We start from the raw sequence: 14,665 nt of genomic DNA, 5'->3' as shown, positions 1-14,665 counted from the left end.
AGCTTTACAATAAACCTGAATTTTTGCATCGACATGTGATAATGGATGAAACACGGCTCCATCATTTCACTCCGGAGTCCAATCGACAATCAGTTAAGTGGACTGCACACGATAAACCGAAGCCAAAGCGAGGAAAAACACAAAAATCAGCTGGCAAGGTTATGGCATGAGTATTCAGGGATGCGCAAGGTATAATATTCATTGATTACCACCAGAAGAGCCAGACCATCAACAGCGATTATTATATAGCGTTATGGGGTCGTTTAAAGGATGAAATCTTTAAAAAACGGCCCCATTTGAAAAAAGGGTGCTGTTACGTCAAGACAATGCGTCGTCTCACAAATCAATGAAAAAATGGCAAAATTGCATGAATTGGGCTTCGAATTGCTTCTGCATTCACCGTAATTGCCAGATCTGACCTCCAGTGACTCGAAGTCAACTGAGTTGAATAATTAAATCGAATTTTGCCAAAAAAATGTGTTTTAATATGGTAGACCGGGGACATTTCAAGATGAGAAAATACAAAAAGATGAAAACTTCGAATTGCTTCTGCATTCACCGAATTTGCCAGATCTGACCTCCAGTGATTTTTTCCTGTTCTCAGACCTCAAAAGAATGCTCGCTGGAAAGAAATTTAGCGCCAATGAAGAAGTAAGCGCTGAAACTGAGGCCTATTTTCAAGCGAAAGACAAATCGTATTACAGAAATGGTATCGAAAAGTTTGAAGATCGCTATAATCACGGTATCGCCCTCAAAGACTCCTATGTTGAATAAAAAAATCGAAATTGGCCAAAAAAATGTGTTTTACTATGATAGACCGGGGACTTTTCAATTGGCCTGTTAATATACTGCTATCGATCAATGGGCCATCAAAAAAAACAGTTATGGGATTGCAATTAATAACAAGCTGTTCATTTTATTATTACTAAACCATCTCCGAATCAATGAAACACCATGTCAGACCATTTCATAGGAGAATTTATAATCCGAATGAAAAGCGACTGGTTCCGAGTACTTAATAAGACATAAACCATGACTTTCTTCTAATTGAATAATTATTATTACATACCGAGCGTCGATAACTATTTAATGCCTCGAACTCCATTTAATTTTTTTTTAACATTCGCTTCTTATGTTGTTGTTCGGATAGCCGGTAGTTATTTATTCAAATGAATTTTCTGTGGAAAGCCTGTTGCTGCACCCAAACAAATGATTGGTTTTTAATGGCGGATCATGTCAGCAGGAAAACAAGGTTGGCATTATGTGGGGATAGCTTATAAACTTTTACATAACCCCTCATGTAATATTCAACGCACATAAAAGAATATCGAAGAAATTCTTCTTCAAGGAAACGCCGAGAGGAAAAGTAGAATTGTGTTCACATATGAGGACATTGTTGGATCTTCTTCTTTTAAATATTGTGATGGTACTTTCGGAATCCAAGGTCGATATGTGTGGATCTCTGTGAACTATCGATGTACTTTCAAAGGAATGCTGAACTGATATATTTTCCTCTTCATCAAATGAGTAAAGAAGAGTATTTACTTCTTTAGAAGTAATACATCTTCTTCTTCTTCACCTCTCTTCCATCCAGTGTCGGACATAGGCCTCTTCCAGTTTTTTCCATGCTTCTCTGTCTTTTGCTGTTCTCATCCATTGCTTGACGGCTTAATCGATCTTTTTCTCGGTCTTGCTATGCTTCTTTTCGCCTCTCGAGGTCTCCAAAACGTCACTTTGTGTGACCATCTCTCCACACTCTGCCTTGTTACATGTGCCACCCACTGCCACTTAAATTTCGCTATTCTACTCATGATGTCAGTTACTCTGGTCTTTTTTCGTATTTCGGTGTTCGGAATTCTGTCCCTCAAGCTTATACCCAGCATCTTTTCCATGGCCCTTTGAGTTACTCTCAGTTGATCTGCCCTTTTTTTCGTTTTTGCCATAGTTTCTAGACCATATGTTGCCACTGGTAATATACAGCTGTCCTAGGTTTTGCGTTTTAAGTGTAGAGGAATATTTTTGTCCTTGAAGATGAAACTCAGTTTGCCGAAGGCTGCCCATGCTAATCGTATTCTTCTCCCAATTTGCAATATTTGATTATCTTTTCCATTCTTAATCATATGCCCCAAATATACATATTGTTCCACCTTCTCAATGCTTATGTTATCTAAAGTGATATCTTCCTAAATATGGCTCATTATCTTCGTTCTGTCAAGATTCATCTCTAGTCCTATTTCCTTTGACTTTTCATTCAGGTCCTGTAGCTTCGATTTCAATTCATGGATGTCTGTGCTTATCAGTACTATGTCGTTTGCAAATCTCGAATTATTTACGCCCCATCGATTTTCAGTCCTTTCCGATCCCAAGCTAGCTTTTTTATCCCATTTTCCAAGGCTAGAGTGGAAAGTTTAGGTGAGATGGTATCACCTTAAAACACTTCTACCTAGATTTATTTCCTCGGTCGTTATGTCTTCATCTATTTTCACGTGGAAAGTCGCTTCATCGTATATATTTCTTATGAGAGAGAAGTAATACATACTTCGACCAATGATATAACAATTTTAACTTATATTGAATGGAGGAGATAAGCTGTTGAATGAGCAACCTCTCCCTATAGTCTCTTGGCTGTAGCTGTTGGACGATGCACACCTTGTAAGGGTGCAAATTTGAATTAGCCTGCAAGATTCAACGAACTGTCCGATGACTTAATCTTTGTTCCATCATGCTGAACATTCTCAGCTCTTAATTAAGGCTTGCCGCACTGTCCTAGTTTATTTTTTTACGATGAATTTGAACACTTTTCAAGACCTCTTTGTAGCTTGGGGCCATCTCAAGTAACTGTACTGTTAACAAACGCATCATACGCAAAAATGCGATAAAGAGCTATCCACTGTTGCATGGCTACTGAAATCTCGAAGACAATTACATCACTTTCCATTTCCTGCTTTCACTATCGATTCCAAAAAATCACCTTGTTAAGACAACTCTATTTTCTATATTACTATTGAAATAAAAAAGATTCAGACAAAAATTGTGGGGAATCCAATAACATAAACAAACTGAATTCATGTTTAATTTTCTAGGAAACAGCAAACCTACTCATCCCCACAATCACTCAACTATAAAAGACTTGGCCGGCAGTATTCTTGGCGATGACAGCAAAAGCAAAGATGACGCTGACCTATGGGGCAACGTTGAAGCCCAAACGGCCTTTTTGGGACCCAACCTTTGGGACAAATCGTACGAGACAGATCTCAAGGTAAAAACTATATTCTGAAGAGGAGTTTTCTCAAAATAACATGATTACAGTCAGAGCGAAAAAGATAAATTGAGATACTGAAAAAGTTGCTGACAGTTTGTAGTTCGGGAAATTTTATTTCAATACCGATGAAAAATAACATTTCATATGGTTTTCAGGTAAAAGTAGAACATTTTTGAACATAATTAAATAGCTTTTTCTGCAATGGACTAGTTTTCATTTTTTGTTAAGGATTAATTCTAAAAATTTAAGTAAAATGAAACAAAAATGTGGAAGAATCATTGAAATATCTCTAGAAATGAAAAAGTTATGGGACTTTGAAGTTGCGCTTGGAAGAATAATTTCATAGTACGCAGCGTCTAGTGTGTGACGTCACGCCACTTACACGAGGCGACTGGTATTCGCAGAGTGTTTACGAATTCATTGGTGTACAATCTCTTGTGCCGTTCGTGTCGTGTTTTGTTCGTTACACGATGGCTGAAATAAAAAAAAAATCCTACAAATATTGTATTGTGCCTATGTGTGCAAGCACGACAATTAAAAACCCCAATAAATTGTTTTTTCATGTACCAAATGACACGAATCAAAGGAAGAAGTGGTGCAAATTAATGAGGCGTGACTTAATTGGACCTAAAACCACAGATTACTACAGATGTTTCACTCTATGCATTTACGAAGGAAATCGTCACCGGCGTTTCGTTGACCTCGAATTCGCTCTACTCGTATTTATGAATGAGTTCGGGGTGATTCGGGGTGACCAATCAGAGAGCTAGATTGATTCTTTCGACTAATCGCAGCGATAGTTCAATTTGAATCGTGGATTTTGCGTTCGCTTAGGTTATGTTATTGAAAATGACGGTTCTAAGAAAATAAATTTTATTTTGTTCTTGCTTGATTTAAAATATTAATCGCAAATATTTCTACATTCAAATATTTCTCTCAATGTAGGATCGCTGCTCGAGCTCTCCTTGCAATCATAGTCTGCCGTAAACAGTCATTCATCAGTAAGACGAAAAAGATTTTTTTAATCTCAGAGATACCAAGCAACCCTTAGAATCATGCTAGTATTCCAAGGAATTTCATTTTTGATACATACTTTCACACTCAGTTATTTTAGTGTATTGTTAAAAGTGTGGTGTAATTTTTAATTCTTGAGGTGTACCTTTTTAAAGCTCTCAGAAATACTCATGTTTTTTGAAAGTGTCTAAAATGAAATGTTAAGTATGTGCTTTTCATTTCTGAAAATTATGAGGAATCCATATTAGTTTTCATTAGATATATTGCAATCTCTATGATTGATTTGATTGCAACATTTCAAATTAATTATTATCAATTGTGCAGTGTTCCTCATCAGAGCTAGTAGCAGGCTCAATGAAAATCTATACCAATTTGAATCAGTATCGAATAGAAATTGATTTTTAATATATGTTGTTTTGTTTAGTATTTAGTTGTTGATCTGTTATGCATTTAGATATTGATTGAAAAATTCGATGAGCCTGAATGTGTTATGTATGTTTTCGAAAGAAATATTTGTCAAAAAAAAATCATTAAATATGCTAAGAAATACAACACTAATGAATGAATCCTGTTTATTTGCTTTTTTTTATTTGATACAATTCCTTTCCATTCATATCAAATTTAGTACATTTATCAGTTACACCTAAATTTTTTGAAAATGCAACAAAGTTAGAGCCCAAATCAGACACTAGGACTCTTGCATCAAGTCCTATTTCAACCATTTTGTCGATGCTATCTCCAATAATTCCACTCAGGTCTGTTGGACTACAGGATGTATTTAAAAAATAATATCCTAATGGCTGCTTCCAATTATCGTTTATTCCTCTTGCCATCAATACTAAGGCATTTTTTGCTGGGATATATTTTTTCTCTTTGCCTGAAATAAAAAGGTTTTGTAAAAAATTTTTCTATATATATCATGTATTCAGCAAATGAAAAAATTCAGCTCTTAATGCTAACCAATATCGTGGAAACCCACAATTTCATCATTTTTTGTATCATATTGCAAATTTGCTTTGATCGATACTTCATCCATTGACAAAGCACACATCCTGTCTTCTTTGCTTTTACCTTTTAGTCGCCATTTGAGACTTCTGAATATAAAATCATTTAAACCAGTTCCTTTCTGAATATTCTCAATGTAGATACTGATGGAAAATTATATATGGCAACCATTCTTTTATAAATTTTAGGCCCGGAATAATATAATGAAAGGGCATGCTGTTTAAATTCCTTGGTATATCTTCTTCCTTTTAGATTTTTATCATTGAGATCACTGATTATTTTGGCTATATTTCCAAAACTATTTGGCAGATGAATATCACAAGCCTTTTTGAATTTGTCTTTAGATAGTTGTGTCTTACAGGGATCTATTTCCTGAATAGACTGTTCGAGGTTGAATGTCTTGAATTTCATTCTTTTAATTTCATTTTCCTCTGACTGAAAAATAAGGTTTTTTTTATTGACTATATATTCTCCAAATTTAACTATATATTACCTCAATTAGATGCCTCAACTTTCTTTTTCTTGGTGTTTGGTGAGATAATTCTTTGGTTGTTTGAGTTTCTATATGTGCAACTCGTTTTCCTTCGGTTCCCATTTTATCTTCTGTTTGGGTTTGAACAACTATTCCTCTTGGTTTTCGGAACAGATTCAATGTTGGAATTGCATTTTTCGATAAACGGTGATTTGTCATTAGGTTGGCATCAAAGTGGATACTGCATATTCTGTTATTTGAATATAACAGCATTGCATCTTTGTTCATTATTATGTCATCACTACAAGCCAATTTCCATTGCATCACTCGGTCCTTATAAACTGGATTAGGAATCACTCGGTCGTTATGAACTGGGATTAGGAAATCTGAAGAATCTTATGGAATTCGTAGAAATCCCTTGATATCTTGCTCTATTACAATTTTTAACAGAACACTTCGTACATATTTTACCTTGACCGGCTTCCATAAATACTAATTCCAAATATATTATAAATAATAAAATATTTAGTTCCTCTGTTGTTTTAATTCAAAGAAATATATTTAATGTTTTTAAAAAAACATGTATTTTGAATACTTTGATAAATTTTCAATATTCAATATTCAAAGAGAATAGGAGTTGAATATAAGCAGTTGGGTGAATTCAAAAATTTGAATGGGTTAATCTGACAAATCACATGCGTTTTGAACCTTTTAGAAAGAGTGGGAAGTTCGGTTATCTTTGTCATTTTTTACTACAGTAGTTCATAGTGAAATTCAAGGTCAACGAAACGCCGTGCCTAAAAACGGCAGAGTGAATTGTCTGGTTAGTCTGTGCTAAAACTACTTCATATGTGTGTGAAGATCAGAATTGATTCATACCGGATTTTATACGGGCAGTATTACTTTTTACTCCTCACATAAATATGTTTTGCCATTGATAATGGATAGACTTCAACAACCAGTACTCAACTACAAACTGTTTATGAAACGTTTTTTAAATAAATCATCATTATAAGATGAACCATGATGAAGCAAACTCAAAAGTAGATACTTACTTGAAAAGTTCAACTCCTTTTATTTCAGCACTGACATAAGATGGATTTGAAGAAAAAAACTCCATCACTGCGAATATATATATTTTAGGCAAATTGTCACTTTGTCCTTTCACGAAGCCTTCTTCCATTATGGTGACATAAAAACAAAACTCGAGTTAAAACTACACTGTACAACTACAAACGGCGCGAGAGCATTGGCGCGGCTAAGTATTTAAACGTAATTTATGGTGTAGCGATCACAGGCAAGTGGCGTGACGTCACAGACGAGTCGGAGACCAAAGACGTTCCGCGCTAAAATACGTAAATTTAAATAATCTATTTCCCAGTCATTTATTGATGGATTTTCAAAATTTTTTCACTGATTTATCAGTTTTGCCCTATATTTTAATTCTATCGTGTCAAATATAGTATTATCAACATCACTAAACTAGTCCATGAGGTTTTAACTGCTCGTGCTCTCTCTACAAATAACCATTTTTACAGAAAATGTTTCTTTCTGCGTATGTTTTTTCAATTTATGACAAAAGTAAGTGGGGGAAGAGTGACGTTAGGCCTACATTACTCCCAGAAACGTCCTCGCTTGATTTATACCTTTCACTCCTCTAATTCGCAAAATATCCAGTCGAAACAACTCTAGGATTAAATAATGGCATCTTAAAGTCACAATTTGTTTAACGAACCTTTACCCATGTGACCAGGCTCTTAAATTTGATTTACAACGGACATAATTCGGACAAGGCGGAATGGTATGGAGTCGCTCAACCAGAACAGTGGCGTTGTTAATTTTAGCGACGAAAAGTTTATTTATAAATAGAACACAAACCTATGATGCGTTCTGATCAGCGGTTGGATTGTTTGTCGAAATGGCACGCTGTCCAACCCAACCGCGAAAAAAAAAACTATTCAAACACCTTCGTTTTGTTACTGGGTCATCCGATATAATAATTGAATCATGGCTGTGTTGATCCCGATTGAACTGGGTGTGGGATTCAATTGGAGTCGATTCGGACGTAATTGTGCTCAATAAATGTGCTAGGAACCTATTTGGACCGGCCTTTGTAGCTATGATAGTCGTAGAAAACTGTTTTTTTTTTGTCAAAAAAGTGATCTGAGGAGTTTGAATTCTGCGTGTTTATGGAGAATAACAAATTTAAACCAATCGCCAAATTTCGTGATGATGGCATCATCAGAATCGTAAAAAATTGCTTGCAAATAATGCAATTTTATTTCGAAAATAATGGTCATGTGCGGAATACGTATCGCGCACTACGTCCATTTTATTTTGTTTAGCGATGAAGCGCACTTCTGGTTGAATGGCTACGTCAACAAACAAAACTGCCGCATTTGGAGTGAAGCTAATCCTCAAGTGTATGTTGAAACACTGTTACATCCAGAAAAACTGACTGTTTGGTGCGTTTTATGGGCTGGTTGAATCATTGGTCCTTACTTCTTCAAAAACGATGATGGCCAGAATGTTACAGTCAATGGTGATCGGTATAGAGTCATAATTACTAACTTTTTCATTCCTGAATGGAACAACCATGATATCCAGGAGCTGTGGTTCCAACAAGACGACGCAACATGTCACACAGCTCGTGCCACAATCGATTTATTAAAAGACACGTTTGGTGACCGCCTAATTTCACGTTTTGGACCTGTGAATTGGCCTCCAAGATCTTGTGATTCAACACCGCTAGACTACTTTTTGTGGGGCTATGTGAAACCCTTGACCATTTGGAAGACAACATTCGCCGTGTTATTGCCGATATACGGCCACAAATGTGGGAAAAAGTCATCGAAAATTGGACGTCCAGATTGGACTACATCCGAGCCAGCCGTGGCGGTCATATGCCAGAAATCATATTTAAAATGTATTGCCACAAGAATATCTTACGAATAAATAAAATTCATGTCAATCGAATAATCCATCGTTGTTTTATTGCAATTTAAAGTTCTATGGCTCTAAAAAAAAACCCTTTACTTGATTAGTTATTCAATAGACAAAAAATTAATTCAATCCCGAAATATGTCCTAACTTCAGGTCATTATTTTGAAAATATTCTGATTGAATCTTATTTAGTTTTGCTTTCAACGCATTAATATTTATTTGGAGTTGCCTTAAAAAAATCTTATATGTTATTAACTAATATTCGGTGACGGAAATATCTAAACACTTCCATTATACAGTTGATAAATCACCTGAAATATAAATGTTACTACAAGTATTTATACTCATAATTTGATGGTTTAACATCCATTAAATGTTTTCAACATTTTCATTAAATGTTTTCAACATTTTAATCAGTTTTCATTAGTCAGAATGATTTGCAATGCGATCAGCTAAACCGACACATTCGAATAATTATTTATGAACTTTTTTCCTCGAAATTTGCACATTTTACCAATATGAATGTGGAGGATTTATCATATGAAGAATTGATGGGTTTGAATAGTGCACTATTTTATGTCTTGATTCTACTACTCAATTTCTGGAATTTTTCAAGAAAATAATATTCGTAATGCTATCGCTTCAAATTTGAATTGTTCTTGAACTATTTTATTTTGGATGTACTGTCTGTTATTAATTCAGTCATTTTTATTTGGAAACATCCTTCAAAAAAGCGCTAATTCATATAACCTCCAGTACAGGAGAGTTTATTATTATTTATTTGAGAAGATTTATCTTGAGAAGATAATAAATCTGTCTATTAAATCTAACAACAATGATATTGAACAGAGTAGTACAAGGTAAAGTCAAATTTTCAAAAACTAAATTTGGGCTTATAATCTCACATCTTGTGAATCTAGACATCGTTATCGAATTTGCAATATCTTTATCTATTCAGTGTTATTGAATACTACAATATTTATAAACAAATAAAACACTCTTATGTGATAAAAACGTGGAATGATTTTGGAATTGCGTTACAAAGTATTAATTATTTGACATTGGTATTCTCATTTAACGTGGATATGGAATCTTTAAAGTTTTGATAACGTTTTTGAGAATTTACACACGAATTTATCGTTGATTAACCTATAAATGAGTAATTCTGATATTTATTAAATATGCTATTGCTAGCATATATTAATTAAGTAACTGAGTTATAAAAATTCGTCATGAATTTCATTATTTTTTTGCCAATAGCAAACGAAAAAGAAAGTCTTTAAACTTCAATGGAATCATACACTGTAGTAATTACATTCACAATGAAATATGTGAATGAACAAATATGAAATACATTCATTCATGAATTATTTCTATAAAAGTTTCGATTACGATAATGTTTCTTATCGTCCTGTCTATTATCTAGTTATCATATCAAACGACGACACGTGTTTATTTTTAATACATATTATATTATTGAATTATCTTGAGAGTTTTTGTTAGATAAGTTGTCATATTTGAACACTCCATCATTTCCACTGAGAGAATCAATAAACTTTACTTCAATTGAATTCTTGAGATGTCATCTCGTACTATCGATGTGAAATATGTGTAGTCATATATGGATATACATATGTACATATTTAATTTTCTCTTCGTTTGGTTTTGTTATCACAAGAGGTACGAGGTTATACGGAAATTATGGTTGTGAAGGAATTCTCAACCTTTTTCAGAAAAAAATGGAGGCATTAGTTATTTCATGGAAACTATCATTTATAATACTATTGGTTTTCGCATTTATTCAAAATTACTCTTTGAGTTTTCAGCTTTCGAAAATTGTTGATAATTACGAATTAAAACCTTATAAATAGAAGTCTAATAATTTATCTGCATGGGTTAGCTCTCAACTTAATAATTTTCTTTATAGCTATGGATTTAGTACATTCTTTAAGACACCCTTGATATCATGAAATTCGACCAGAATAAAATCAAATCAGAAAAACCAAAAACATCGGTTTGTTGTCATGAATGAAATTTGTGATAATCAAGAGAAATATGTACGTGTTTTCTTAGGATTCCATCCATTTAATGTTTTAGGATGCAAGTAATAAAACCTTGTGTAAAATTAGCCATGTTTCATGGTCAATACTTCTCATTTGTAGAATAGAGCTATGGGCGCCATCTACTCGGTACAATATGAATGAAGATATGCAATTGATGTATTCATAGGAATCTTTGGCTACAATTGACTGAACGTATAGGAGAAATTAAGTTTTTTATTTGATAGTTGATGATATCAAATCCCAGTTACATCTGAAATACGTTAAAATTCTCTAGGTTTCATATTTGATGCATATTCGTTTGTTTTGGTAGTTTGTTAGCTATTCTAATATTCAGAACGGAAATAAATTCAATGGATCAAACTAAAATGACTCTGTTTCATAATTGATTCTTAAATTTGCGGTTTTTTCGTTTTTTGTTGTGATGTATGTTGTGATTGTAAAGGGTGTTTTTTTTAGAGCTATAGAACTTTAAATTGCAATAAAATAACGATGGATTATTCGATCGACATGCATTTTATTTACCTGCAAGATAATCTTGTGGCATTACATTTTAAATATGATTTCTGGCATATGACCGCCACGGCTGGCTCGGATGTAGTCCAATCTGGACGTCCAATTTTCGATGACTTTTTCCAACATTTGTGGCCGTATATCGGCAATAACACGGCGAATGTTGTCTTCCAAATGGTCAAGGGTTTGTGGCTTATCCGCATAGACCAATGACTTTACATAGCCCCACAGAAAGTAGTCTAGCGGTGTTAAATCACAAGATCTTGGAGGCCAATTCACAGGTCCTAAACGTGAAATTAGGCGATCACCTAACGCGTCTTTCAATAAATCGATTGTGGCACGAGCTGTGTGACATGTTGCGCCGTCTTGTTAGAACCACAGCTCCTGGACATCGTGGTTGTTCAATTCAGGAATGAAAAAGTTAGTAATCATGGCTCTATACCGATCGCCATTGACTGTAACGTTCTGGCCATCATCGTTTTTGAAGAAGTACGGACCAATGATTCCACCAGCCCATAAAGCGCACCAAACAGTCAGTTTTTCTGGATGTAACGGTGTTTCGACATAAACTTGAGGATAAGCTTCACTCCAAATGCGGCAGTTTTGTTTGTTGACGTAGCCATTCAACCAGAAGTGCGCTTCATCGCTAAACAAAATAAAATGGACGTAGTGTGCGATACGTACACAGAACCATTATTTTCGAAATAAAATTGCACTATTTGCAAGCGTTGTTCAGGCGTGAGTCTATTCATGATGAATTGCCAAACCAAACTGAGAATAAATCACTTGACAGCTGTTAAATCGATCGCCATCTTGAACAGTAATGCCAACTTAAAGTTATATACCTCGAAAAAAAACACCCGTTACATATTTGAATTCGTGAAATTTTTCTAACTTGAACGTTTTTTTCCAGTATGTTGATCTAGACGAATTCCTATCGGAAAATGGAGTTTCGATGGATGGTTTAGGATCCCATGGATCACTTAGTACCTTAAGTAACACACATCCACTACCCAAACGGGAGCGGTCACCAAGTCCCAGCGACTGTATGAGTCCGGACACTATGAACCCACCTTCACCTGCAGATTCCAGTAAGTATTTAAACAATCAATCAAAATCAATGAGCAGAAAAGAAGAAATTAAATTCGATATTTAATCTTCCTTTCGTATTTCGCCAACAACTTCAACAAAGTTCGAAAAAAATCATCGATAGATATCAGTTTGAGTTTTATCAAACTTTTTTGAAGTGGTTGGCGTTTTTTTATAGAGGGTGTTACAATAGAATAAAGGAATGTGAGGCGTTCGTAATTTTTTTAAACGTTTTCGTTGTTTCTTGTGAATAAGTGTGAAAAATCAAGTTGGTTGAATGATTTTAATGTTCCTATTTGAATCAACAAACTGAAAATAAACTTACCGATATTTGACAAATTCCGACATTTTGGATACGCGTAAATTGATAAAGTTATTCTTGTTGACGGTTAACTAGCTTATCGTTCATAAGTTTCGATTTCAATTAAAATATGTCTGTTAGCAACATGTATTCGAGAATAAAACGTAAATGAAAACATCAACATAAGTGGAAACAAAGGTCAAATAAATGACCTTTCTATCGTCCGTGGTTCCTTGCAAAGTTACCAATTTCAACCCTACACGATCGATATCGGAATATGTTGCGATAAAAACTAACAGAAATAGGTCAAAATTCAGAAACAATAATGAGAAGTTCTCTCACCATAATCAAGTTGAAAATAGAATTAATTTTTTGGCGGATATACAAAATACTACAGATTACGTTGAGAATGACAACTTTTCAGCTGAAAATTTCCCTCTTAAAAAGCTCATTTGGTACTTGTTACCCAAAAATTTATCATTAATTCAAGTCTAAAAATAAATATTTACATTCTCATATTTATTGAAAAATAAATAAATTGTTATGGGGATGTGTAATAAAGAAAAATAGAATAATTGAATGTTGGATCATAGGAATAATGCAATAAGATTCTGGAGCAATGAAATAACTTATTTGAAAAATCAGTAGCAATGCTGGCTTAGCCACCGACAAGTTAAGTAATGGACCACAGAGTTTTGGCGTCAATTCAGATTCTAAACAAATGGATATCTTTTGATATATCTATGCATCTATGCATTGCCTTGTGTGGGTGTAGCTTTCAAATCTTTTGTTTGTCCTGTTAATATAAATTTTGAAATATTTATTATGTTTTGTTTAATCCCGAGCATTGCAGTTATTGTTCATTTGCGGAATTAGAATGGGAAGTTTTACAAGTAGTTTAAAATTTTTTAGTATGATGTTTTTCACACGGACATATCAGAGTTTGAGAACAACCCAAGAAATATCAATTTGAATTCATCTCAGGTTTTGGAGTTCAGTTCATCTTTGTTTCAAAATACAGGTTGCACTACGGCTTAAGAAAAATGTCTGAGTGATCGAAGATACCATAAGTAACTCATAAGTTTTTTGAAGAGTATCAAATGTTTTCAGGCCATTTCTTTGTCAATCTTCAGGTCGTCTAGAGTCTTTGGACGATCTTTCTAAATGCTTCACATTGAAGACAAGATGAAAAGTAGCTCGAAGAGTTTTTAACTCACATTGATTCAATTAGACAAAATATTAGTTTCACTTACTCTGATCACTCGACATAAAGCAAGATAAGAAAATTAACCGATACAGAATGAAAACTCTTCATTAACGTGTATTGAAATATGAAACATCTAACAAGAAACATGAAACCATTACTAGATGTTCAAATCATAATGTTATATCTCTGTGTGTTTATTCTGAATAAACATTATTATTATATATGAAGCCAATTCACTTATTTCTTTTGTAACACCCTCTATAATTTATGTAATCGTCTGCTATGCCTTATTAAACTTCAGAAAATTCATTATTCACTCTAGTTTTTTTGCATTTGATGGTTCCTTACTATTTTCAACATTGTTCCCAGCTGAAAAAATGATGAAATTTAGTAAGGTACGAAAGTTTGCTTGTAATCTAAGTGGAGTTCAGTGTCGGACACAATATTAATGATTGAAATAATAGTTTTTTCTGAAGCGTTGTCAATGGCCTCAAGTCGAGACTTCGATCCACGGACAAGAGCATTTTCAGATGAGGAACTGAAGCCACAGCCCCTGATCAAAAAATCCAGAAAGCAGTTTGTTCCAGACGACCTCAAAGACGACAAATACTGGGCGCGGAGGAGAAAGAACAACCTGGCTGCCAAGAGGTCGAGAGATGCCCGACGCATGAAGGAGAACCAGATAGCACTCAGGGCCGGCTTCCTGGAAAAAGAGGTAAGGCCACAAAACGCTTCAATCTGATCACATTTCAATTCCCTGTGGAAACACTCTGGCAAAGGGTTAGGCAAAATGCTTTAA

General features: G+C 34.4%; 1 protein-coding gene across 7 annotated transcripts in view; it reads left to right on the top strand.

Moving 5' to 3' along the window:
• The window catches only part of LOC123672781 (thyrotroph embryonic factor), an 89,110-nt gene that overhangs the window by 71,084 nt on the left and 3,361 nt on the right, over nt 1-14,665 (top strand). For 3 of the 7 annotated variants that reach the window (XM_045607063.1, XM_045607066.1, XM_045607064.1), the window contains exons 2-4: nt 3,084-3,259; nt 12,183-12,360; nt 14,397-14,581. In XM_045607063.1, coding sequence (XP_045463019.1) covers nt 3,084-3,259; nt 12,183-12,360; nt 14,397-14,581 — 539 coding nt within the window. Of the gene's footprint in view, nt 1-3,083; nt 3,260-12,182; nt 12,361-14,330; nt 14,582-14,665 lie in introns of all 7 variants that reach the window. The other 4 variants (XM_045607065.1, XM_045607061.1, XM_045607060.1 and 1 more) reach the window with 2 other exon arrangements.

Source organism: Harmonia axyridis, chromosome 2 (genome assembly GCF_914767665.1).
Source record: "Harmonia axyridis chromosome 2, icHarAxyr1.1, whole genome shotgun sequence".
NCBI classification, from domain to species: domain Eukaryota; kingdom Metazoa; phylum Arthropoda; class Insecta; order Coleoptera; family Coccinellidae; genus Harmonia; species Harmonia axyridis.
The sequence above is the reverse complement of the archived record's forward strand: the minus strand, read 5'-3'. Positions and strand labels throughout refer to the sequence as shown.